General features: G+C 42.4%; 1 protein-coding gene across 1 annotated transcript in view; it reads right to left on the bottom strand.

The window, feature by feature from the left end:
* Window positions 1–213: 213 nt before the first annotated feature.
* The window catches only part of LOC141164424 (uncharacterized), a 57,678-nt gene continuing 30,578 nt past the window's right edge, over window positions 214–27,313 (bottom strand). The window contains exons 2-7 of the mRNA XM_073649630.1: window positions 21,624–21,772; window positions 21,327–21,500; window positions 21,140–21,245; window positions 19,344–19,441; window positions 19,074–19,164; window positions 214–3,930 (exon numbers count right to left, since the gene is read on the bottom strand). Coding sequence (XP_073505731.1) covers window positions 2,237–3,930; window positions 19,074–19,164; window positions 19,344–19,441; window positions 21,140–21,245; window positions 21,327–21,500; window positions 21,624–21,701 — 2,241 coding nt within the window. The 5' untranslated portion in view covers window positions 21,702–21,772 and the 3' untranslated portion in view covers window positions 214–2,236. The remainder of the gene's footprint in view (window positions 3,931–19,073; window positions 19,165–19,343; window positions 19,442–21,139; window positions 21,246–21,326; window positions 21,501–21,623; window positions 21,773–27,313) is intronic.

Here is a 27,313-nt window from a genome sequence, read left to right as displayed (position 1 = left end):
GACGCTATTTAAATGTGGCGCCAAAATCGGTGATTGGTCGCGGCCGATATTTAAATTTGGCGTCCAACTCGGTGATTGATTTTTAACACAAATGTCCGGACCTCTGTAACACCATGCAGATACTGTGGGGACATCAGCGGCTAGGGTGTGAAGGGAGGACCGGGGAGCGGCGCTGCGGGTCGGGATACTTCTGCTGCGAGCAGTCGCTCATGTCCCGGCTTCTCGCAGCGGAAGTATCCGCACAGGCAGCGGCGCTCCCCGGTCCTCACTAATACGATTCCGCTCCCCGCTCCTCACCAATACGATTCGCTGATTGGTCGCGTGCGGAGAACACGACCAATCAGTGATCTTGGCGCTAAAGTTAAACACCGCTCTGCTGATTGGTCGCGGCCGCTGCCCACGACCAATCACCGATTTGGGCGCCACATTTAAATAGCGGCCGCGACCAATCACCGATCTTGCCGCCACATTTAAACACTGCTGTGCTAATTGGTCACGGACGCCAGCCGCGACCAATCATCGAGCTTGGCGCCAAATTTAAACAACGCTCTGCTGATTGGTCGCGGTCGCTGCCCGAGATCAAACAGCAGTATTGGCGCCAAATTTAAACCTCACTCTGCTGATTGGTCGCAACCACCGGCCGCGACCAATCTGCGTTTTTTGTGGCAAATTTAAACCCCGCTCTGCTGATTGGCGCGTCTGCCGGGTGCGAACAATCAGCAATTTTGGTGCCAAATGTAAACCCCGCTCTGCTGATTGGTCGCGGTGGCTGGCCGCTACCAATCAGCGATTTTGTTGCCAAATTTAAACAACGCTCTGCTGACTGGTCGCGGTCGCCGGCCGCAACCAATCAGCAGTATTGGCGTCAAATTTAAACCCCGCTCTGCTGATTAGTCGCAACCACCGGCCGTGACCAATCAGCCATATTGGCGCCAAATTTAAACACCGCTTCGCTGATTGGTCGCGGTGGCCGGCCGCGAATAATCAGCATTATTGGCGCCAAATTTAAACCCCGCTCTGCTGATTAGTCGCGACTGTCGGCCTCCACCAATCTGCGATATAGGCGCCAAATTTTAACACCGCTTTACTGATTGGTCACGGTTGCCGACCTCGACCAATCAGCGATTTTGGCGCAAAATTTAAACACAGCTCTGCTGATTGCGCCCGGTCGGCCGCATACCTATTCTAGAATACCCGATGCATTAGAATCGGGCCACCATCTAGTACTGTATATAAGCAGCTTATGGCTGTGCATTTAGAAAAGTATCTCATCATAGCCAAAGGGAGCAATGGGAAGAGGTGCTGGATCTAATTTTTAAATTATCCTTGTTCGAATCACAAAGACTGTCCCAAATCTTTCTTATTCATAGAGTATATAAGACCCTGAGTATCCTATTTAAAGTTGGTATACGAGTGAACAACCCGTGTCCAAGATGAGGGGAAAACTATGCTCATTTAATGCACATGATGTGGGAGGGTGTAAACATTGGAAACTATTGGAAGGGGGTAATTGACTTAATAAAATCTGTGTTTGGAATCCATATACAATTGGAACCCAAAATCTGCATACTTGGTCTGTTGGAGGAGGGCCTGGATTCGGGTCTCCCTATAGCTATAGGTATCTCCCGAGTACTATTTTAAGCTAGAAAACTTTTAGCACTACATTGGATAGAAAAATCCCCCCAACAATAGAAGAATTGAAATCCAAACTAAACAATGTCTTATGTATGGAAAGGGGAACATATATTAAAAGAAACGCCCTTAAAAATTTTATAAAGATATGGGAACAATGGTTAACTACTCCGGGGATTGCATCGGAAAGCCTTCTCAGAAACACTATGACCGTCTGTACATCTCCTTGTCATGAACATTTAAATTATCCTAACTTATCTCAAGTCCATAACTTACACAACCAAAGTGTTAGATCTTGGAAAACAAAAGTGTCAAAAAGAATTACATGTAAATCATGTGATTCTCTGTATTTTAATGCATTACACAAACAGTCAGATGGTATTCATTTAAATTTGTATTCATATATGTAATTTGTAGTAAACGAATGATAATACCTACGATGACCGTTAATAGGAAGCGGTTTGTATTTGGTTGACTTATGTTTTTTTATTTGTGTGTTTCTTTTATTTAGTTTTCATTGTTTCTTCTAAAAAAAAAATAAAATGTTAATGTATCTTAATATCTTTCACAATAAAAAATTATCTGACTGAAAAAGAAAACATTTTCAACACGAAAAAGGCTTCTCCCCTGTGTGAGTACTCTGATGTTTGAGAAGATTTGATTTCCTTGTAAAACATTTCCCACATTCTGAACATGAAAAAGGCTTCTCCCCTGTGTGAATTCTCTGATGTTTGCTAAGATTTGATTTCTTTGCAAAACATTTTGAACATTCTGAACATGAAAAAGGCTTCTCTGCTGTGTGTGTTCTTTGGTGCATAACAACATCTGATTCATGGCTAAAACATTTTCCGCATTCTGAACATGGAAAAGGCTTCTCCACTATGTGAGTTCTCTGATGTCTGATAAAATTTGATTTCTGGTTAAAACATTTCCCACATTCTGAACATGAAAATGGCTTCTCCCCTGTGTGAGTTCTCAGATGTTTCATAAGATTTGATTTCTTTGCAAAACATTTCCCACATTCTGAACATGAAAATGGCTTCTCCCCTGTGTGAGTTCTCTCATGTATGAGAAGATTTGATTTCTGGTGAAAAGATTTCCCACATTTTGAACATGAAAAAGGCTTCTCCCTTCTGTGGGTTCTCTGGTGGGTATCAAGATTCGTTTTCCATTTAAAACATTTCCCACATTCTGAACATGCAAAAGGCTTCTCCCCTGTGTGTGTCCTCTGGTGACCGAGAAGAGATATATTCTTCATAAAACATTTTCCACATTCTGAACATGAAAAAGGCTTCCCCACTATGTGAGTTTTCTGATGTCTGGTAAAATTTGATTTCTGGTTAAAAGATTTCCCACATTCTGAACATGAAAAAGGCTTCTCCACTATGTGAGTTTTCTGATGTCTGCTAAAAGTTGATTTCTCTGTAAAACATTTTCCACAATCTGAACATGAAAAAGGCTTCTCCACTATGTGAGTTTTCTGATGTCTGATAAAAGTCAAATTCTCTGTAAAACATTTTTCACATTCTGAACATGAAAAAGGCTTCTCCACTATGTGAGTTTTCTGATGTCTGGTAAAATTAGATTTATGTTTAAAAGGTTTCCCACATTCTGAACATGAAAATGGCATCTCCCCTGTGTGAGTTCGCTGATGTGCAACAAGAGTTGATTTCTCTGTAAAACATTTCTGACATTCTGAACATGAAAATGGCTTCTCCCCTGTGTGAGTTCTCTGATGTTTGATAAGATTTGATTTCTTTGCAAAACATTTCGCACATTCTGAACATGAAAAAGGCTTCTCCCCCGTGTGTGTTCTTTGGTGCAGAACAACAACTGATTCATGTTTAAAACATTTTCCACATACTGAACATGAAAATGGCTTCTCCCCTGTGTGAGTTCTCTGGTGTTTAACAAGATCTGATTTCTCGCTAAAACACCTACCACACTTGGAACAGGAAATTCGATTCTCTGCTTCATACAATTTTTGATGTTTAAGAAAAGACTTTTTGAGGGGAAGACTATTTCCATCTTCCGAAAGTGAAAATGGCTTCTTTGCTTTAGGAGCAGTTCGTTTTTTAATGCCTCTTTTGTGACTACGATTTTTATTAGTAGTGAGTATTGAATCAGAAGACAGGACTTGTTTTAAAGAATCAGATGACAAATCTTTGCTGTGAAGGGATGGTGGTATATTTGGAGTAATGGCATTCACTTCAATTGTATCCTGTGGGATCTCAAGATCATCCGATTTAAAAATTGAAGATGTCAGCTGTCCCTCTGATCTCCTGGTACAGTCATTATCTATGAATAAAACAAATTATTATTTTTGAGTAAAATATCCTTGAATTTTACATTTTTGAACATTTCTACTTAAACTGTCTGTAGAAATGGCAAGTTATGTAAAAACATTAAATTATTCACCAAGACAATGACAGTTCACATTCTAGTAGAAAACTTCATAGGATGAATCAGTGGAGCGTGGTGTTCAACTATTTGTTCATTCTGCCTCCCAAATATGGAATAAAAAGCCACCAAACAATTTTATGTAGGTGAAAATAATACCAATAAAAACTTCTACTCATCTCACAAAAAACAAGTCCCCACTCAGGTCCATCATCTGTCAGTGGAAAAACAGAATTATTAGTGTCTCAAAGGGTCTCACATTATTAGGGTCTCACAGGCTTTTGAAAAGCCACATGGCTTCCATAAACCATTTCATCGATATCCACTCTCCCAAAATCAAATCCCTCCCTTGCTTCTGAGCCTTGCAGTGTGCCCAAACCACATTTAGATTCCATGTATTTGGCATTACTATAGTGAGAAGAACCCACTTAATTTACGGTGTGTGTGTGTGTCTACTGGAGCACAATCTGGGCACTATGTGTTGGGCATTAAAATAGTTTATTTGCAATTTTCACTCTCCAACATCCAATGTGCTAATTTCCAGAAAGTGGCTGTGGAGTCAAAGTAGTCACTACTTATATAGATTAATTCACTGAGGTTTATAACTTCCAAAATGGAGTCACTTTCTGGGGATTTCTACTGCTCTGGTTTTCTGCCATTTTGTCAAATTAGGGCTTCTGCAAATGGTGTGTCCCATCTCCTGTGGAATCTGCTCCTGCGACGTCCGCTTCTGTCATCGTACGCGGTCTCATTCATTCTGCAGAGAATCTAACTTCGTGGTATATGTAATCAAATGCCCATGTGGTCTACTATACATAGGGGAAACTACTTAACATATTAGGGACCGCATTGCCAGCCACAAATCCACTATTCTTTGTGGCAAAACCTGGTGTGGTAAATCGACTTGTGCGGCTCTCACAGAGGCAGACACAGAAAACACTTATTGGGTTAACTTCCTGTTGATTTATTAATACATGGCATAAACCACGGCAAGGTTCCACAAAATAAACACAGCCTCTCCGGGATAACGGGAAACAAAAAGATAAAGTATAGTACAGTTCATAGGTGAGCGGGGTTTCACCCACTCCAGGAAGCACAATAAATTTTTCACCACAAAGTCCTTCTATGGAGCTCTCTGGCTTCCACACACACAGTCTGGAGATTTCCTTCTCCAGACCACACCAGACAGAATAAAAAACAGTGGCTGAGCATTTAACTTCTCCAGCCACACCCTTGAGGTGGAGACATGGTGAGTAGGCGTCCAGCCCATCTCAGACCTACTCACAAAGAACCAGACCCAAAATGGCTGATTAACCTCTTCAGCACCTAACATGCTGAAGAAATTTCTAGGTTCAGTTCACGGAAGATAGTAGCCGCAGTGAAACATATCTCTCCTCACATACATCAACAGTGACTCTGTCACACTGGTTACCACTATCCCATCATTTCTCCAGCACCAGGCATACAGAATCACAACTCAGGTTCCAGATGATTGAACAAGTACCCAGACAAGGGGGTAACCATATCAAACTCTGAAACAAAGGGATTGTTTGTGGATACACACCCTCCAGACACTGACACAGGGTCTCAACCGTGAAATAGATTGAAAAAAAAAGATAATCAGGTTAGCCAAACATGTTAGATCAGCTATACAACCGTCTCCTACTCCCCCTTCTCCAGATGAGTTCCTCAAACCCCTTCCCTCCCCCTCTGATCTCCTTACCCTCTTACACACAGCTTGCATGTATCATTCTTGCAAACCTAATTACATACAAGGGACATGGCCTCACAATATATAGTTTCATACAGGACTCCATACATTCCTTACATTCCCCTTAATTATTCTTTTAATTTAGGTCACCATTTGAACCAACCAACACGAGCAGTTTTATTCCCCCATCCAGATGAACCTCACTTTTGCCCCTCATCGATTCACCGTGATGACAACATAACAGAACTATTGCGTATATCCTATAGCACATGCGCAGGCCTTGCCAGTCGCCATGGTCACGCTACACATGTGACACAGCCATACGGGGAGACGGGCCAGCCCCAACGGACTTCCGGTCTCGCGGTAATCGTGGAAACATACATAAACCATACAACCGCAACCAGAGACAGACACATGAGACAAAGGCGCGGGAGCGCCTGTTCACAGCTCCACTAAAGGTACCCACCCAGCACACTTTGTGCAGCCAGGCAAGCCACCTGGCAAGCTAATATAACATGCCTCTATACTGATCTGTTTGGGGACCTGTACTCCCTATATGTCTCTGCCCTGTTACTTAATAAGCTTTATTACTTATCTGAGTGGGGACTATATTCCTCATATGTTTCTTCCCTATACCTAACATGCCTTTATACTCATCTATTTGGGGACCTATATTCCTTATGTCTATGCCATGATACCTAACTTCTATACCACCCAAGCTCTATCATTCTACTCCTTGGCCCTCCTCCAACTCCTTTACTTCTCCACTTAATCATTAATCTTTTTGCTTCCATTGTCCAATTTCTATCAATGACTTGCCATTCGGCCAGAATATCAGCAATACTTACCTGCAGGATGCATGTCCTATAAGCTGCTGAAGATTGTACTTGTAACCGTCGCGCATTCATGGACGAGCATGTGAAAGGCTTATGTATATAATTTTTGTATATATGTAAATATTAGTGATGAGCAAGCACTAAAATGCTTGTGTGCTCGTTGCTCGGGTCAAGCAAATTGCAATGCACAGGTGCTTGACCCGAGCAACGAGCCCAATGTAAGTCAATGGGAAACTCGAGCATTTTTCCTACGTTCCACCCCCCCCCCCCTCGGAGGTCTGCAGGGGGCCTGAGAATTGCCCAAATCGATGGGAACAATGCTCAAAATGACATGGGAACAGCATGGGGAAGACCTATGGAACCATCTCTGACCCTCAGGTCACTGCTGTGAACAATGTTGTCAGCGTATTACGCCACTTTTACGGACAATAAAACATACAAAAATGAAACCAAAATGGATTTTCCTGGAAAAAATGTCAAGGAACATTCTTTCCAGGGTAATGACTTGTATATAAGGCAACATAAATAACCCCCCAAAAAATGCTCCTCCACACCTTGGCCTATTTTCACACGCAGCGTTACTGATGCATTTTTGCACTTTTGTATTGCTTTCAACGGTGAAAAATACATTCACTAGTAAATGTCATTTTAACATTTTACTACCTTATCGGCCCATGTGGTATGTGAGATTAATCAGACACATCCATACACTGTTGAAATGACATGGGAACACCATGGAGAAGACTCCTGGAAGAATCTCTGACTTCCAGGTCACTGCCTAAAACCGTGGTCATTAGGCGTGATGCTATATTACTGCGGTAATAATACAGACATTTTTGGCAATGTGACAAATATTAAACTCCATTTAAAATGAGCAAGGCGCATGGAAAGGGACGGGAAAGTTGATGTAATGGTGATGGTGCACACAGAGGCCAAGGACGTGGGCAAGATGAAAATGTGCCTGCTGAGGGAGCACAACAAGCACCCACATCATGTCGACCTAGCTTTCAGTCGCACTTTGTAGGGGGCAGCGGAATACCACTTTTGAAGCCAGACCAGTGTGAAAAGGTTATTAGTTGGATAGCAGATAAATAAATAATACTTCCAATCAGTTTGCACCACCAGCCTGTATTCCACACAGTCCAGTCTCAGCAGCCGTAAGTCTGGACATTATTATTATTTATTAGAGCGCCTTACAAGTGAAAAAGGGGTATGCATAGCAAAAACAATTACAATAATTTTGATCAAAAACATTATGGCGACTGGTACAGGAGGAGAGAGGACCCTGCCCACGAGGGCTCAAGGAATGGGTGAGGAATAGGATACAGTAGGTAAGGGTAGAGAGGATCGTGCAGCAGTATGGTGGAATGAGGGTTACTGCAGGTTGTAGGCTTGTCAGAAGAGGTGGGTCTTTAGGTTCCTTTTGAAGATTTCAACAGTAGTCGAAAGTCTGATATGTTGGGGTAGAGAGTTCCAGAGTAGGGGGGATGCACGGGAGAAATCTTGTATGCGATTTTGGGAAGAGGAGATAAGTGTCACACTGGGTATGGGGAGAACCCAGCGTATAACGACAGGATAAGGAAAGCGTGCCCTACAAGTGGGGAAAAAGGAGGAGTGGAGACCCCTAAACAGCTCAAACGACAAACCCTGACCCCCCTATGGACCCTGTATAGGTTCTGCATCTATCATCGAGCAGGAAACCTGGCGTTAGCTGACCCTAAAGCTAGGCCTTAGGTAGGGAGGGTAGAGTACTAGTCAGCCCCACTGCAAACTAAAGTACACACAAGGGAAACAAACAAGGGAATACACTTAGCTTAAATATGGCACCAGGGAAAAGGCAACAACCCAGGAAGGAACTCCAAGAAAATTCTAGCCGACTACTAAAATTCCAAGCCTGAATAGATAAGAACAGTCTATCACCAGGCACTCTCTGGAGAAACTGAATGTATATAAGGATACAGCAAGAGTGTGGTAATTAGCAGAAGATGAGTATAACTGCTGGGTTCTAATAATTTAATCCCCAAGCAAGATGAGGATCACCGCTGGGTCCTACACAGAGAGGGATCATGAAAGGATCAGGAAGATGTTTGCAATTTTAAGAATGTTTTAAAAAAATTAAAAAAATATAAAAAGTTTAAATCACCCCCCTTTCGCCCCATTCAAAATAAAACAATAATAATAAAAAAAAATCAAATATACACATATTTAGTATTGCCGTGTTTAGAATCGCCCGATCAATATAAAAATACATTTCTCAGATCGGTAGATGGTGTAGTGATAAAAAAAAACTAAACGTCAGAATTACGTTTTTTGTCGCCGCAACATTGCAATAAAATGGAATAACAGGCGATCAAAAGATCGTATCTGAACCAAAATGGTATCAATAAAAATGTCAACTCGGCGCAAAAAATAAGCCCTCACCCGGTCCCAGATCCTGAAAAATGGAGACGCTAAGGGTCTCGGAAAATGGCGCTTTTTTTTTTTTTTTTAAAACAAACTTTGGATTTTTTTTCACCACTCAAATAAAAAAGAACCTATACATGTTTGGTGTCTACGAACTCGTAATGACCTGGGGAATAATAGCCTGTCAGTTTTAGCATTTAGTGAACATGTGAACATGGTACAAAAAAAAACACAATTGTGGAATTGCACTTTTTTTGCATTTTCACCACACTTGGAATTTTTTTCCCATTTTTCAGTACACGTTATGGTAAAACCAATGGTGGCGTTCAAAAGTACAACTCGTCCCGCACAAAACAAGCCCTCACATGGCCATGTTGACCAAAAAATAAAAAGGCTATGGCTCTGGGAAGAAGGGAAGCAAAAAATGAAAACGCAAAATCGGAAAAGGGCTGCGGCGTGAAGGGGTTAATGGGAAGGACCACCTAACCACAGACACGTGGACAAGTACTTGTGGCCAGGGACGGTACATCTCACTGCCGGCAAACTTGGTTAATATTATAATTATAATTTTTATTTATATAGCGCCAACATATTCCGCAGCACTTTACAATTAAGTAGGGACATGTACAGACAATAAAAACAATAGAATGTATCACATTTGAACAGTTACAGGAGGAGTGATGGCCCTGCTCGCAAGCTTACAATCTACATGGATATGGGGGGACACAATAGGTAGAACATGGTCATCAGCCAGTATCTGTCTAAGAGCAGTTACCGTGTGCTATTTGGTGCATGGAGGATGTGGAGACAGATGAATAGGCAGGAGCAGATTAAGATTAACATTTAGGAGGGAACAGGGGAGAGTTAGGTTGGCGAGTTGAGGTGATAAGCTTGTCTAAACTGATGTGTTTTTAAAGGACATTTGAAGACATGGGGGCTAGATACTAGTCGGATCGTTTTGGCCAGACCCTGGCTGCTGCATTCAGAATGGATTGGAGAGGAGAGAGTTTGTTTAGAGGGAGCCAGATTAGAAGAAAGTTGCAGTAATCCAGACGAAACTCCATAAGAGCAACAGTAAGAGTTTTTGCAGTATCAAAGGTGAGAAAAGGTTGGATTCTGGAGAAGTTTTTAAGGTGCAGGTGACATGAGCGAGTGAGTGATTGTATATGGTGAATAAAGGAAAGTTGTGTGTCAAATATGACTCCAAGACAGTGAGGTTGCTGCTTGGGAGTTATGATGGCACCACCCAAGAAAATTGAGAAGTCAGGTATAGGTAGGTTAGCAGAGGGAGGAAACACAAGGAGTTCAGTTTTGGAGATTCAGTTTCAGATAGAGGGAGGACATGATGTTAAAGACAGCGGGCAGACAATCACTGGTATTTTGTATTAGAGTGGGGGTGATGTCAGGTGAAGAGGTGTATAGTTGGGAGTCATCACCATAGAGATGATACTGGAAACCAAATCTGCTGATGGTTTATCCAATAGGGGCAGTATACAAAGAGAAGAGGAGGGGACCTAGGACTGATCCTTGTGGAACCCCGATAGTAAGAGGAAGATTAGAGGAAGAAGAGCAGGCAAAAGATACCGTGATGGAGCGGTCAGAGAGATAGGAGGAAAACCAGGAGAGAATGATGTCCTTGAGGCCTATAGAGCAGAGCATAGTGAGCAGGAGCTGGTAATCCACAGTGTCAAAAGGGGCAGAGAGATCCAGGAGAAACAGCAGGGAGTAGTGACAATTAGATTTAGCTGTTAGTAGATCATTAGAGACTTTAGTTATGACAGTTTCAGTAGAGTGTGAGAAGCGGAAACTGAATTGTAAAGGGTCGAGAAGAGAGTTATCTGAGAGATAGCGGATTAGACGGGAGTGGACCAAGCGTTCCAGAAGTTTAGAGATGAAAGGAAGATTAGAGACCAGTCTGTAGTTAGCAGTGCAATTCTGGTCCAGGGATGGCTTTTTAAGTAAAGGGGTTATGATGACCTGATTGAATGAAAAGGGAAAGATTCCCTTAAGAAAGAGAAGAAAGAGGTTAAATATTTTAGCTATTTGGGTAGTGACAGCTGGGGAAAGGGACTGAAGGAGATGTGAGGGATTAGGGTCACTGTTGCAGGTTGTAGGGCGAGAAGAAGCGAGGAGTCTGGTCACTTTTTCTTCTGTGACTGGCTGGAAGATGGAAAGTGAACTTGAGGTGTGGGAGGGAAGGGGATCCAAACTCTAAGGGGATTGTGCAAAGATGGTGGATATGATTGATTTTTTTGTAGGAAATAAGTGGCCAGATCATCAAAGCTTAGGTTGGTGACATGAGGTCTGTACTTTAGGGTTCAGGAGGGAGTGGAAGTTTTCAAAGAGTCGTTTAGGATTGTTGGCTAGAGATGTGATGAGAGTCGTAAAGTAGACTTCTTTAGCTAGATGGAGAGAAGAGTTATAAGTTTTGAGCATGAACTTATAGTGGATGAAGTCTTCTGCCAAAAGGGATTTTCTCCACGGACTATTGTTTAAGCCGGGACCCAGTCAGACCTTGGGATGGAATACATCCTCCCAACGCAGAGGATTGCGGACCCTGGGTCAATCAAGCTTCAACACAATGTTCACAAGGTAGACATCAGCGGTGGTCGGTCTTGTAAACAACAAACTCCTTCATCATGACAGAGGCCACCATCTCCTTAGCTTGCTGGTTGTCACAAATAATTTGGAGATTAGTGGCATCTCTAGTTATGTTGTAATTTAAATGTATTTTTTTCCTTTTGGTCCAGCAAGGGTTAATGTTAGTCTCTTGCTGACAGCCTTTTATTAGTGGTCAGCTGATGTTGGTTGGTGCAACTCCCAACTCCCTTTAAATAGCCTCATGATCCATCAGCTGAACACCGGTTATAGTTTATTCTATGTTGACCTCTTTGAAGGAGCCAACCTCTGGAGAAGCTGTGGGGTTCGTTGCTATTGCAGCAGTGAAGTTTTCTGTTGGAGAGAGAAGTGTATTTTATGTTGTTATCTTCTCATTGTTTATCTTCCCTTCCTTGTGTTGTCCTATTGTAGTTGTGAGACTAGTGTCTCGCTGACCTGCGCACTAGACAGGTTAAGTCCAGGGCCAGCGAGGGCTTAGGCACGTGATCGCGCACGGGGGGAAAGGCCGGTCTAGGAACGTTAGGGTAGCTTATGGAAAGACACAGGTTGGTGTCCCTTCCCTTGTTCCCTAGCCCCTCTATCTCCATTTGCATCTGCGTGGTGTGCCGTCCGCTGGACATCACCTTATCGTTCCATGACACTGGTACTTTTCTGTGGGAATGAACTCGTCTCCAACCAGGCAGAAATATTTCCAGTTAATTATGGCACGCCATGATTTGGTATTCGCACCCAGTACAAGAAGTAAGGCCATACACAATTTTCATCTCAGGAATTTTATTTGGTAGATTGGCTGCCCAAACATTAGTTTCTCACAAAGGAGCTGAAGACATTAAGTGGCAGTAGGTGAAAGTTTCTGCAGCATGACATCTTTGTAAGATATAAGAGGGAGAACACAATAAGGCTTTGCCAAAATGACAGATTGCAGATCTTAAGTCTTATAGATTGCTGGAGCCAGTCCACAGTAAAAAAGCAGCCATAGAGTGTCTGGGAACCTTCACACAGACTTTTCTTAGCCAGGGCTGCTTCTTGGCAGGGTTGGACGGGCTCACCAAAGAACTGGAGAATCCTCCAGTGGGCCCTGGCTTCTCCTTCAGGAGAGTTCATGCTGAAAACGTTCCAGCTACTATGGGGCTCTTTAGTGGGCCCTTAGAATCAAATCCTCTGGTGGGCCCCAATGTTCTTAAGTCTGACACTGCTTCTCGGTGAGAGTTTTCTTTCACCACAGCCATATTCTTTAGGTCGGTTAAAGGATTGGCATAGAGGGAAACCGTATCTACTCCGGTTGTCATTTCTCCACCACCAGGTTCCAGTCATGGTCACACACGACCATGGCTGTATGTTCAGCGGTGAGGGCCACAGATCTGCCTGCTCTGTTACAGCTTTCAACAACTCTGCAGTGGTGTGCCGTTTGTCACCTAAGCATATTATCTTAAGCATAGACTGTTGCCGCTTGGCCGAGGCAGTGCTGCAGTGCTTCCACCTTGCGACTGATGTGGTCATTTCACAGATGGAGGCCGAAGAGGAGGAGAAGGAGGTGCAGGAGCTGTAGAATGTGATTACATTGAGGTTACATTGACGAGTCTGGTTTTTATACTAAAGATCCTGCTGTGTTTTATAGTTGTTTTTTTACGTGTCTTCAAATGTGTATTGGAATACGTCCTAATTTTTGGTAGCCCTTCAAATTGCTGCATACGCAATAACAGTATAGGAGACCCACTCCTTAATAATGGGATTGACATTCAAATAGTTTCTATATTCTAGAATATTACCTGTCTTATCTGAAATTTGTTTACGGGTGAGCTACCGCAATATGGATAGCGTATTACACCGATCCAGACAATTATTATTGTCTTATACTGCGTGCTGCTGTTGCTGCAGAAAAAATACAAATCTACAACCCCTGGCAAAAATTATGGAATCACCGGGCTCGGAGGATGTTCATTCAGTTGTTTAATGTTGTTGAAAAAAAAGCAGATCACAGACATGGCACAAAACTAAAGTCATTTCAAATGGCAACTTTAGGGCTTTAAGAAACACTAAAAGAAATCAAGATTAAAAATGTGGTACTCAGTAAGGGTAATTTTTTTCAGACCAAGCAGAGGGAAAAAATTATGGAATCACTCAATTCTGAGGAAAAAATTATGGAATCATTAAAAACAAACACACAAAAGAACACTCCAATACATCACCAGTATTTTGTTGGACCACCTCTGTCTTTAATAACAGCTTGCAGTCTCTGAGGCATGGACTTAATGAGTGACAAACAGTACTCTTCATCAATCTGGCTCCAACTTTCTCTGATTGCTGTTGCCAGATCAGCTTTGCAGGTTGGAGCCTTGTCATGGACCATTTTCTTCAACTTCCACCAAAGATTTTCAATTGGATTGAGATCCGGACTATTTGCAGGCCATGACATTGACCTTATGTGTCTTCTTTCAAGAAATGTTTTCACAGTTTTTGCTCTATGGCAGGATGCATTATCATCTTGAAAAACGATGTCATCATCCCCAAACATCCTTTCAATTGATGGATAAGAAAACTGTCCAAAATATCAATGTAAACTTGGGCATTTATTGAAGATGTAATGACAGCCATCTCCCCAGTGCCTTTACCTGACTTGCAGCCCCATATCATCAATGACTGTGGAAATTTGCATGTTCTCTTCATGCAGTCATCTTTATAAATCTCATTGGAATGGCACCAAACAAAAGTTCCAGCATCATCACCTTGCCCAATGCAGATTCGCGATGCATCTCTGAATATGACTTTCATCCAGTCATCCACATTCCACGATTGCTTTTCCTTAGCCTATTGTAACCTTGTTTTTTTTCTGTTTAGGTCTTAATGATGGCTTTTGTTTAGCTTTTCTGTATGTAAATCCCATTTCCATTAGGGGGTTTCTTACAGTTCGGTCACAGACATTGACTCCAGTTTCCTCCCATTCGTTCCTCATTTGTTTTGTTGTGCATTTCCTGTTTTTGAGACATATTGCTTTAAGTTTCCGGTCTTGACGCTTTGATGTCTTCCTTGCTCTACCAGTATGTTTGCCTTTAACAACCTTCCCATGTTGTTTGTATTTGGTCCAGATTTTAGACACAGCTGGTTGTGAACAACCAACATCTTTTGCACCATTGCGTGATGATTTACCTTCTTTTAAGAGTTTGATAATCCTCTCCTTTGTTTCAATTGACATCTCTCGTGTTGGAGCCATGATTCATGTCAGTCCACTTGGTGCAAAAGCTCTCCAAGGTGTGATCACTCCTTTTTAGATGCAGACTAACGAGCAGATCTAATTTGATGCAGGTGTTAGTTTTGGAAATGAAAATTTACAGAGTGATTCCATAATTTTTTCCTGAGAATTGAGTGATTCCCTAATTTTTTCCCTCTGCTTGGTCTGAAAAAAATTACCCTTACTGAGTACCACATTTTTATCTTGATTTCTTTTAGGGTTTCTTAAAGCCATAAAGTTGCCATTTGAAATGACTTTAGTTTTGTGCCATGTCTGTGATCGGCTTTTTTTCAACAACATTAAACAACTGAATGAACATCCTCCAAGCCCGGTGATTCAATAATTTTTGCCAGTGGTTGTATTCTATTCCATATCAATACCGCTGTTAGACGCATTTACAATAGGGACGGGTGCTGCTAGGTGGTATTATCAGCTCAAGAGGAGTGTTCATTCTGGTCACATAAATCTGTTTTTTTGTTATTTAATTGTCCTTGTACACAAGTCATCACCCTGCAAAGAATGTTTGTTATCATTTCTTCCAGGAAAAAACATTTTAGCTTCATTTTTGTATGTTTTACTGTCAGTCCATAAAAGTGGCGTAATACTCTGACAACATGGTTCACAGATATGCTATTGGTCAGCGACCAAGTGTAAATAGGTTTGAACAACTGGAAGACTTTAAATGGAGTATAATATCTGACACTCTCCCAAAAATTTTAGGATTATTACGCAGTAATATGGGATCACGTCTGATGACCATGGTTTTAGGCACTGGCCTTGTAGTATGGTAGTTGTCAGCGACCAAACTTGAATAGTTTGGAACAACACACAACTGCTAGACTTTAAATGGAGTATAATATTTGACATGCTACCAAAAATTTCAGGATTATTATCGCAGTAATACAGGATCACGTCTGATGACCACCATTTTAGATAGTGGCCTATTAGTATGATATTGGTCAGCGACCAAGTGTGAATAAGTTAGAACAACACACAACTGGCAGACTTTAACTGGAGTGTAATATGTGGCACGATGATTACCACAGTAATATGGAATCACGTCTGATGATGGACAAGTTTCTCAGCTTCCACAATACAGCGAATAAAAAAAAAAATCTGGCAGTATTATGCTAACAAGCAAATGGAGCAGTAAAATGGTGTACTGTAGTGCTTATTAAGCAAATAATCAGGATTAGGCGCAAAAAAAAAAAATTAGCCCTGATATCTAGGGCTATTGATATCTATAACAGCAGCAGCAGACAGAACGTGCAATGGACCCTATTGTGTTGTATATATTGTCCACAAACTCTGCCTGCCTAACTCCTGTTATCACCAGTACTATACGCAGCTGGATTAGTCCTCAGAAGGACTGTTAGTTCAGATGGATACACAGATGCATCTCACTAAATTAGAATATCATCAAAAAGTTAATTTGCTTCAGTTCTTCAATACAAAAAGTGAAACTCATATTATATAGAGTCACTACAGAGTGATCTATTTCAAGTGTTTATTTCTGTTAATGTTGATGATTATGGCTTACAGCCAATGAAAACACAAAAGTCATTATCTCAGTAAATTAGAATACTTTATAACAACAGCTTGAAAAATGTTTTTAAAATCCGAAACGTTGGCCTACTGAAATGTATTTTCAGTAAATGTACTCAATACTTGGTTGGGGCTCTTTTTGCATCAATTACTGCATCAATGCGGCGTGGCATGGAGACGATCAGCCTGTGGCACTGCTGAGGTGTTATGGAAGCCCAGGTTGCTTTGATATCAGTGTTCAGCTCGTCTGCATTGTTGGGTCTGGTGTCTCTCATCTTCCTTTGGACAATACACCATAGACTGTCTATGGGGTGAAGGTCAGGTGAGTTTGCTGGCCAATAAAACACAGTGATATTGTTGTTTTTAAACCAGGTATTGGTACTTTTGGCAGTGTGGACAGGTGCCAAGTCCTGCTGGAGAATGAAATTTCTATCTCCAAAAAGCTTGTTGGCAGAGGGAAGCATGAAGTGCTCTAAAATTTCCTGGTAGACGGCTGCGCTGACTTTGGTCTTGATAAAACACAGAGGACCTACACCAGCAGATGACATGGCTCCCCAAACCATTACTGATTGTGGAAACTTCACACTAGACCTCAAGCAGCTTGGATTGTGTGCCTCTCCACTCTTCCTCCAGACTCTGGGACCCTGATTTCCAAATGAAAATTTGAACTTTGGGACCTTGTGGAGTGTGTCAATGACTGCCTTCTGGACATCTGTCAAGTCAGCAGTCTTTCCAATGATTACGGAGCCTACTGAAACAGACTAAGGGTCCTTTTTAAACATTTAGGAAGCCTTTGCCGGTATTTTTTGTTAATTATTTTAATTTACTGAGATAATGACTTTTGTGTTTTCATTGGCTGTAAGCCATAATCATCAACATTAACAGAAATAAACACTTGAAATAGATCACTGTTTGTAATGACTCTATATAATATATGAGTTTCACTTTTTGTATTGAAGAACTGAAATAGAATATCATCAAAAAGTTAATTTAATTTAGTGAGATGCACCAGTATATCTTGCTGTGGAATACCTATACCTAACTAATAAACCGCCAATTGTGCCCCTCACTCAGCAGCAGCTCTCCCTACTCTGCCTGTTTCCAGGGTAGACTGTGACGAGCATAGGGTAACCAGGTTTTATCACTGTAATGCCACAAATAACATCATTACACATGGCTACATCATTACAGTGCGTGGCAGGCAATCCCTGCATGTTAATTGGGTGTCTAAAGAGAACCAAACATGCGGGGCGGGAACCCGAGCTCCCGCCCGAGCATCCCGGAAATACTCGAGGAGCGCCGAGCATGTCGAGCAGTGAGATGCTTGGGCGAGTACAAAGCAGTGGCAAGCATGTTCGCTCATCACTAGTAAATATATATAGGTGTCTTCACATTTATATATTGTTTCTCTTTCTTCACAGCGACATTATGAATAAGACTCTGCCAGGGTCGAAACGTTAAAAATTATTTATGTCACATATCCCTGCACCTTTTTATGTCAGTGCTTATGTCCAAATCACTATATGTGAAATAAACTGTTTGAATACCAAAAGGATTGTGTGGTGAATCACTACCTACAGATATTCATTCCGCAAGCGGCGCTGGTGGAGGAGACGTCGGAACCAGAAGCTCTGGGTGGCGCAGGTTCTATCCAGCCACTAAGATTAGGGTGCCTGGGACCAGTAGTACTATCCAGTCTGGCGACTCAACAGTCTTCATCAGTATAAAATGAGTAATAGTGGTGAAACCTCTCTGGAGTAATTAGAGTATGTGGCTCGGTGGCTCTTGGCAATCTAAACTATCGTAAGGGCCAATATTTTCTGTCAGATGAGTTTCAAGAAGAAATATTAGACATTCAAAGAGAACTTTTTATAATAGTGCAGAGCTGAGGTGTCTTAAATTTAGATCTCAGACATTTGGAAGAGGCAATGGAGACCTTTTTTTAAAGACTACCAGGGAGTTTTACATCCCCAACAACAATCTATATATGAGGGGAGAACCCCAACACTAAACCGGAGTCACACTCATTTATGGTGGACCATTAGAGTTATTATGAGTCCTGACCAGAAGAGTAGAGAAAGTATTAGTGCCCCCCATTTCAGGAGAGATTGGGCAGTAATCTAAATTCCTTAGGAGAGAAAATATAATGGAGTTCATGACGTGGAGTGAACCCATGAAACCATGGCTCGAGCCATGCCAACACATCTCCTCCAGGCGTGAATAAATGTATATTATAGCCATCAACCATGAAAAGCTTAGAGAATGTTTTTTATGTAGTTTAACACAATCCTCCTTGAATATAGTTGGTTTTAAAAGAAATTAAAGTCAGGATAAAGTGAAAGTCTGTTGTTATTGCACAGAAATTCACACTTGGCCCTCACTGCACATTTTATGTTATTGATCATAAAAGTTGTCAGCACATTCTATGTACGCTGTCTTTTGGTTTTGTAGTTTATAGACATGGGCAGGTAAGGATTTGTATCTTCTAATCCCAGGGGGTAGGTGGATCCTCCAGGTTGTAAGTTCTATAAAAGAGCTTTCACAAAGTAATTTGGACATTTTTGGGTGCAGGAAAATGTTATCACCTAGCAACAAAATGGTGACCCAACGATTGTGATATGGCCGGACTATGACACAGATATAGCAGCCACCACCGGTGGCTTCTGTGACTTCTCTGCATTTAGTGGTCACCACTCACCTGGGTAGTCATATGTAGGAATCTCCTCTTTACACCGCTCACCACCCCTCACATATGTCTCTGTAGTATTAATATGGGTCAGATCTTCACCCTGAAACAAATATTGTAAAAGTCACATCTATGATCAGCTATGATCCAGCCATCTCCACCGTTCTCAATACAGAAGTATAAAACATATAATACTGGTGGATAAAACAAGACTGAGCACAAGACCGTCACAGCCATCTACACATCATAGGGGAAATCTTATGACACCTTGCCTCCATCTACCTGATCATCCTGAGGAACATTGGGATCTTCTTGTTTACAGTCCTGTGGAAGAAGAGGAAGGGGACATCTCTCTGGTGTTGGCCTCTTACAGGATAGAACTGGAAGAAACACATACAGGGACTGAATTCATTTTTTACATACAGATAATTATAGACTGTGTGTATTTAGTCCTGTCTATTACCTGGTAATGTGAGGGGCTGAAAAACCTCCATCATAAATCACAATTTTTTGCAGTACTTTTCACCAAGATATAATAAAATATAACTTTTAATAAATAGTTGTTAAAATACAATGAACAAAATAACTAAACACCCAGGTGAAAACCCACATGTGACGGACTTAATACTGTCCCTAAAAAAACTACCTCTCCCTCCTTCCTGTCTGTGGAGGTTGGCACCCTAGAAACCTGCGCCAGTGGCGCCTCCACTCCTCGACGGCTGTCCCTTCTTGCCCTATTAGGTCCTACTAATTTAACGGGACAGAAATAAAGTGCTCAGTGCTGTAAACTCTAAATGCAAAAAATTTCAGATGCACATCAGCAGTATTGGCTGTGCGGTAGAGAATAATAGCAGACCATAAAATATAAACTACCCATAAGTTCATGTGACATATCTATGACATGTTTGTTCTATTCACTACATGTCACATGAACCTATGGGGATTGGAATGAGTTGATTGATTTTTGAACCTCTAGCTGAGAGGTAGTATAGTAACTACCATTTTATGTGGTTTTGTTGTTTACACAAAATATGCTGATTGATCCCTCATAACAAGGCTATATGTGTGGTCTGATTTTTTGTTACACATCATTTTGATATAAATATCTGGGTAGGCTCCCATTCCAGTCAGGGATAGACATAGTCAGAAGGGATAGCCGCCGAGGAGTGGGGTCGCCATTATGCAAGAAATTGGGTGCCAACCTCCACTGCTAGGTAGGAGCATATCAGGTGTGATAACAGGGATATGACCGCCTAGGAGTGACTCAGCTGTTATACGGATAGCCCCAGTGGATGTCCAGCCCATTATTCTATCTACATCTTTACCCTTCAACTCTCTCCCATTTAGGTGATGTAGTGACACATATGTATATGAGTTTATATTTTATGGTCTGCTATTATTCTCTACCCCCAAGCCAATTCTGCTGATGTGCACCTGCAATTTTTTGCATTTGGAGTTTAAAGCACTGAGCACTTTATTTCTGTCCCGATATATCAGTAGGGCCTAATAGGGTAAGAGTGGACAGCTGCCGAGGACCGGGAGCGCCACTGGCGCAGGTTTCTAGGGTGCCAACCTCCGCAGACAGGCAGGAGCAAGTGGTATTTTTTTTCAGGGACAGTATTAAGTCAGTCACATGTGGGTTTTCACCAGGGCTGTGGAGTCGGTAAGCCAAACATGGTTCATGTTTAAGTGATAAATTTACTGTAGCACAGATTCATCTCAGCTAAAAGTCTAGACCTTTTGATCAGGAATAGGATAGACATTTATAGGACATTTCATTTCTTTCCAAATGCTTATGAAAAAATATTCCCCACAAACTGCACTGAACTACTGTACCCAATTTATTATATATTTTAGGAGTTGGAGTCGGTCCATTTTATACCGATTCCACCAAAATGGGCTCCGACTCCGACTCCACAACTCAGACTCCAAAGTCCCGGTTTTCACTTGGGTGTTTAGTTCTTTTGTTCATTGTATTTTAATAACTATTTATTAAGTTATATTTTATTATGTCTTGGTGAAAAGTAGTGCAAAAAACGGTGATTCTTTATGAATAAGTGCATAGTACAATATACTACCTGACGGAATCTCCATGACGTCTTTGTACAGATCTTTGTGTCTTTCTAAATACTCCCACTCCTCCATGGAGAAGTAGACAGAGACATCCTGACATCTTACAGGAACCTGACAAATACAATTATACCGTCACCCCCGATCCCTTCACAGCGTTACAGTATAATGTCCCAGCATTCCCAGCAGTGTCACCTCTCCAGTCAGCAGCTCAATCATCTTGTAGGTGAGTTCTAGGATCTTCTGGTCATTGATGTCCTCATGTATCAGGGGGTGAGGTGGAGGCCCTGTGATTGGGCTCAGGGGTCTTCCCTCAGAAACATGGTTCTGACAGCGCTCACTAGAGGTCTTCTTCACTACTGTGTAATCCTGGTTATGGAAAGACACATTAATAAATCTCATTACATACATTTCCAGAGTCCTCACCTCTCCAGTTCTGTCCATCTGTTATTCTCATAGATAATGTAATGTGACGTCATCAGAATCTCTCACCTCTCCAGTAAGACAGAAGAGGATCTCTAGTGTGAAGTGTAATATTTTTTCTGCCATCTTGTCTCTGTCCATGTCCATCTTGATGGTTAAATCAGAAAAATTCTCTTACATGGAAGATCTCCACTGAAAGGATCCGATACTGTAGAGACCTGAATGAGAAGATGATAAGCAGATGTTACATCATAAAAATCCTGTGTAATAATACTATTACCGGAGATAATAAGGGAAACAAATGAGGAGATTTATTATTTTACAGTATTTAGTTTTCTTCTATACATCTACTAATACCTCTATATTTTAGGCCACAGTCAACAAGCAGTTTCTTCCTCAGAGTCAGCAGCTGAATACGTTTCTCATAGACTCATCGTCCATAAGGCTAATTCTCGTCTCTACTGACACTGGAATCGCATTAGCAATACTGCAGGAGATATTCATTAAACGTGACATGAGAAATAACTACTTCATGAAGACGACATCTTCATCTTCTACCACGGCTCTAGATACATATTTGGCCAGAGTCCATCACCATCGGCCGTCTATATGAATGTTTTCCGTCTTCCCCGGACTGTAATCTTCTATCACGTTAGATCTCATGTCTGATTCACACATAGAAGTTTGAGGCATTTATAAAAGCTTTTATGTTTGCACAAACACCGTGGACAGAAATTATTTGATACCAAAGTCACTATGTACAGTGTTTCATGGGGTTTATTTCTGGCCTTAGGTTTTCCTGTATTACAAGAAAACACCCAAAAAAAGCAGATATTAAAATGTTTTAAAAGAAAATTAGCATCAACAATTCTTGGAAAAACAAAAAAACAAAAAGCATAAGACATATTTTATTATTTTTTTAACATTTTAATCCCTTTCCGACATGTGCCATACATATACTGCTCTGCGGGAGCTGCATTCCCGCAAAGCGTAGTATATATACGGTGCCGGTATTTCCAGTCACTGCGCTGCATCGTGTGGTGACCGGTTAATTACCAACCAATCACAGCGATGTCACAATAAAGTTTGAAAAAAAAAAGCAAACATGTGACATGATGTATCTGAAACAGCACCAATCACAGCAGTCACAATGGGTGGGGCAATCGCGTCGTCACCTCTCCTGATTAACCCCTTTGATGCTGATTTGGCGCGGATTGGTCAGAAAATTGCTTCAGCCAATCAGCATCAAAGGGGTTAATCTAAAATAGCGATTACCACTCTGCACACCATCTTCACCTAAGAGTGGGCATGCTGAGCGGTTGTATATCCCCTCGGTGTTACCTGAGAGAGAGAGAATATCATTGGTGGCCAGCGCGATCCTCCTGCGATCTGTGTCCACCTGTGATCTCCTGTGCTGTGTGCAGGCTGATGTGTGACTGATCTGTGATCAGCAGCAGCAGTTCCCTAATCCCTTGTTTCAGCCCCAACCCCCATTACCTCCTCCCCTTCCCCCACTCCCAACTGAATTTTTAGCACACTTTTTTGTGCTTTCTTAGTTAGCGTGGCGTCCTGCACTGAGCATTCATGCTCTTCTGGTGGCCACAGCGCTCTGATCAGTATCGCTGTTGATCAGAGTCTACGCCAAGGGACTTTTCTTTTTTTTTTAGCTAGCTAGTATAGCGGATGTCACAGTGTTAGTCACGTAGGTTTTTTATATAGAAATACATACATATACATATATATATATATATATATATATATATATACACCCACACATTTTATTTATATTATAATATATATATTTATATACACAAACATACATACATACAGTACAGGCCAAAAGTTTGGACACACCTTCTCATTTAAAGATTTTTCTATATTTTCATGACAATGAAAATTGTACATTCACACTGAAGGCATCAAAACTATGAATTAACACATGTGGAATTATATACTTAACAAAAAAGTGTGAAACTACTCAAAATATGTCTTATATTCTAGGTTCTTCAAAGTAGCCACCTTTTGCTTTGATGACTGCTTTGCACTCTCTTGGCATTCTCTTGATGAGCTTCAAGAGGTAGTCACCGGAAATGGTCTTCCAACAATCTTGAAGGAGTTCCCAGAGATGCTTAGCACTTGTTGGCCCTTTTGCTTTCACTCTGCGGTCCAGCTCATCCCAAACCATCTCGATTTGATTCAGGTCTGGTGACTGTGGTGGCCAGGTCATCTGGCGTAGAACCCCATCACTCTCCTTATTGGTCAAACAGCCCTTACACAGCCTGGAGGTGTGTTTGGGGTCATTGTCCTGTTGAAAAATAAATGATGGTCTAACTAAACGCAAACCGGATGGAATAGCATGCCGCTGCAAGATGCTGTGGTAGAAATGCTGGTTCAGTATGCCTTCAACTTTGAATAAATCCCCAACAGTGTCACCAGAAAAGCACCCCCACACCAGCACACCTCCGCCTCCATGCTTCACGGTGGGAATCAGGCATGTAGAGTCCATCCGTTCACCTTTTCTGCGTTGCACAAAGACACGGTGGTTGGAACCAAAGATCTCAAATTTGGACTCATCAGACCAAAGCACAGATTTCCACTGGTCTAATGTCCATTCTTTGTGTTCTTTAGCCCTAAAAGTCTCTTCTGCTTGTTGCCTGTCCTTAGCAGTCGTTTTCTAGCAACTATTTTACCATGAAGGCCTGCTGCACAAAGTCTCCTCTTAACATTTGTTGTAGACATGTGTCTGCTGCTAGAACTCTGTGTGGCATTGACCTGGTCTCTAATCTGAGCTGCAGTTAACCTGTGATTTCTGAGGCTGGTGACTCGGATAAACTTATCCTCAGAAGCAGAGGTGACTCTTGGTCTTCCTTTCCTGTGGCGGTCCTCATGTGAGCCAGTTTCTTTGTAGCGCTTGATGGTTTTTGCAACTGCACTTCTTGGGGACACTTTCAAAGTTTTCCCAATTTTTCGCACTGACTGACCTTCATTTCTTAAAGTAATGATGGCCACTCGTTTTTCTTTACTTAGCTGCTTTTTTCTTGCCATAATACAAATTCTAACAGTCTATTCAGTAGGACTATCAGCTGTGTATCCACCAGACTACTGCACAACACAACTGATGGTCCCAACCCCATTTATAAGGCAAGAAATCCCACTTATTAAACCTGACAGGGCACACTTGTGATGTGAAAACCATTTCTGGTGTCTACCTCTTGAAGCTCATCAAGAGAATGCCAAGAGTGTGCAAAGCAGTCATTAAAGCAAAAGGTGGCTACTTTGAAGAACCTAGAATATAAGACATATTTTCAGTTGTTTCACACTTTTTTGTTAAGTATATAATTCCACATGTGTTAATTCATAGTTTTGATGCCTTCAGTGTGAATGTACAATTTTCATAGTCATGAAAATACAGAAAAATCTTTAAATGAGAAGGTGTGTCCAAACTTTTGGTCTGTACTGTAAGTGCGCTCCAAATTCAGCCATTTCTGGCCTCCATTTAAATTTTGTTGCAGTGAAGTTATTGACACGAGGTCGCTGTGAAAAATAAGGGACGGAGAAGTGGATGTGATGGTGATGGTTAATGCAGAGGACGAGGCCGTGGGCAAGCTGAAATTGTGCCACAACAAACACCCACATCTTGTTGCTCGACCTTCCTGTCCCAATTAATAGGGAACCGCAGAACACCACTATTGAACACAGAGCAGTGTGAAAAGGCTATTGGTTGGATAGCAGATAATGCTTTCAGTCACTTAGCCACCACCAACACCACCCTGTCTTACACACGGTCAAGTCTCAGTGGCCGTGAGTCTGGACTGCATATTCCTCACCCTGATCCTCCTTCCTCCCACCATGCCGAGTGCCAGGAGAAAACTGATCCCACACTTGGACACTCAGACGAGCTGTTCACTTTTCCATTAATAGATTCGGGCCTCTCGCCCGGTCCACTTGAAGCGGGGCAAAAGGAAATCGCATGTAGCGATGCCCAAATATTTGAGCAGCCATGGTCACATGAAGGCGACGGTGGGAAACTGTCACAAGAGGTGGATGATGATGAGACACAATTGCCAGAAAGTCAGAAGGAGGACCAGGGTGCAGAAGTGGAAGATGAGGTGGTGGACGATGAAGTCACTGACCCAACCTGGCAAGGTGACATGCACAGCGAGGACAGCAGCACACAGGGGGAGGGAGGCGTAGCACCACAACAGGCAAGAACAAGCAGTGTCGTGGCCGCAGACAGAAGGCGGGCAACCATTCCCAGTAACATCAACACATCGGAAGTTGCTAGTATAACTGTTAGATCTTTCCGAGTCTGGTTGTTTTTTAAAGACTCCAAAAAGGCCCCAAAAAGGCCATTTTCACCACCTGCCAGGCCAGCATCAGCAGAGGTAGCAAAACTAGCAGCCTGCAACATGGCAGCAAAGCAACAGTGTCTGTGGGTGACACCACTGATTCTTCCGCTGTTGTGCGTGCACGCCAATCCCCTGTCCATGGCGCATGCCAAGATGCCTCCCGCCCTGCACCTGTCATTGAACACTGTCAACTAGCACCATCAGCAAGCACGTCCACGTCCTTGTCCCAGCGCAGCGTTCATTTATCCCCACCCCAGTCCTTGGAACGCAAGTGCAAATACGCAGCTAACGCCCCACAGGCCACACTACTAAATTCACACATTTCGCGAATGCTTGCGCTCGATATGTTGCCTTATAGGCTCGTGGAGACGGAAGCTTTCCACAACCTATTTCTCCCGGTGTGCCGTCCCCGCATTACACAAGCACGTGTCCGACAACATTAGCCGTGCCCTCAACAATGCAGTTACTGGGTAAGTCCACCTAACCACAGACACGTGGACAAGTGCTTGTGGGCAGGGATGGTACATTTCGCTGACGGTACACTGGGTTAACATAGTGTAAGCCGTGACCCAGTCGGATCTTGGGACGGAACACGTCCTCCCAACGCAGAGGTTTGCGGGCCCTAGTTCAATCAGGGTTGCCCCCACATTCTACAGCTCCTGCACCTCATCTTCCTCTTCAGCCTCCATCTCCAAAATGACCACATCAGTCACAAGCTGGAAGCACTGCCTCAGCCAAGGGGCAACAGGCTGTGCTGAAGCTAATATGCTTAGGTTACAAACCGCACAACGCTGAAGAGTTGTGGACAGCTCTGAAAGAGTAGGCAGATCTGTGGCTGACACCGCTGATCCTACAGGCAGGCATGGTCGTGTGTGACAATGGCCGGAACCTGGTGGTGGCTCTGAGGCGAGCTCACACATGTACCAAGCCTGGCACATGTGCTTAACCTCATGGTTCAGCAGTTTCTCAAAACCTACCCGGATCTGTCGGATCTGCTTGTCAAAGTACGAAGTGTGCCCATTTTAGAAAGTCAGCTACAGCTTCCGCCGCCCTTGCCGTGCTTCAGCTTTTGGGTGTCAGTGATTACTGGTTCTAGACCCACGCTACAGGGAGAACGTTATGTCTCTTATTCCATTGCAGGACAGGCCAAATAAAATGGTGCAGTACAATAAGGCCCTTGTGGAATGATTAAAAAAATTCCCATCTGAAAATGCTGGCGGCAGAGGTCACAGTTCGCTGGACAACCAAGGAGTACAGGTGAGAAAGACACAAATTCAATCGAGCAGAGGCAGGGGAACACTGTCAAAGTTCTGGGACAGTTTTTGTCAGACCCCGACTAGGCCCTGAGGCGGGAGATACTCTCACAAGGAGTGCAAAGTTTCGGAAGATGGTGAGGGAGTACCTTGCTGA

This window comes from Phyllobates terribilis, unplaced genomic scaffold, assembly GCF_046119375.1.
Source record: "Phyllobates terribilis strain yellow unplaced genomic scaffold, ASM4611937v1 Scaffold_10__3_contigs__length_209671492, whole genome shotgun sequence".
Lineage (NCBI taxonomy): Eukaryota > Metazoa > Chordata > Amphibia > Anura > Dendrobatidae > Phyllobates > Phyllobates terribilis.
The sequence above is the reverse complement of the archived record's forward strand: the minus strand, read 5'-3'. Positions and strand labels throughout refer to the sequence as shown.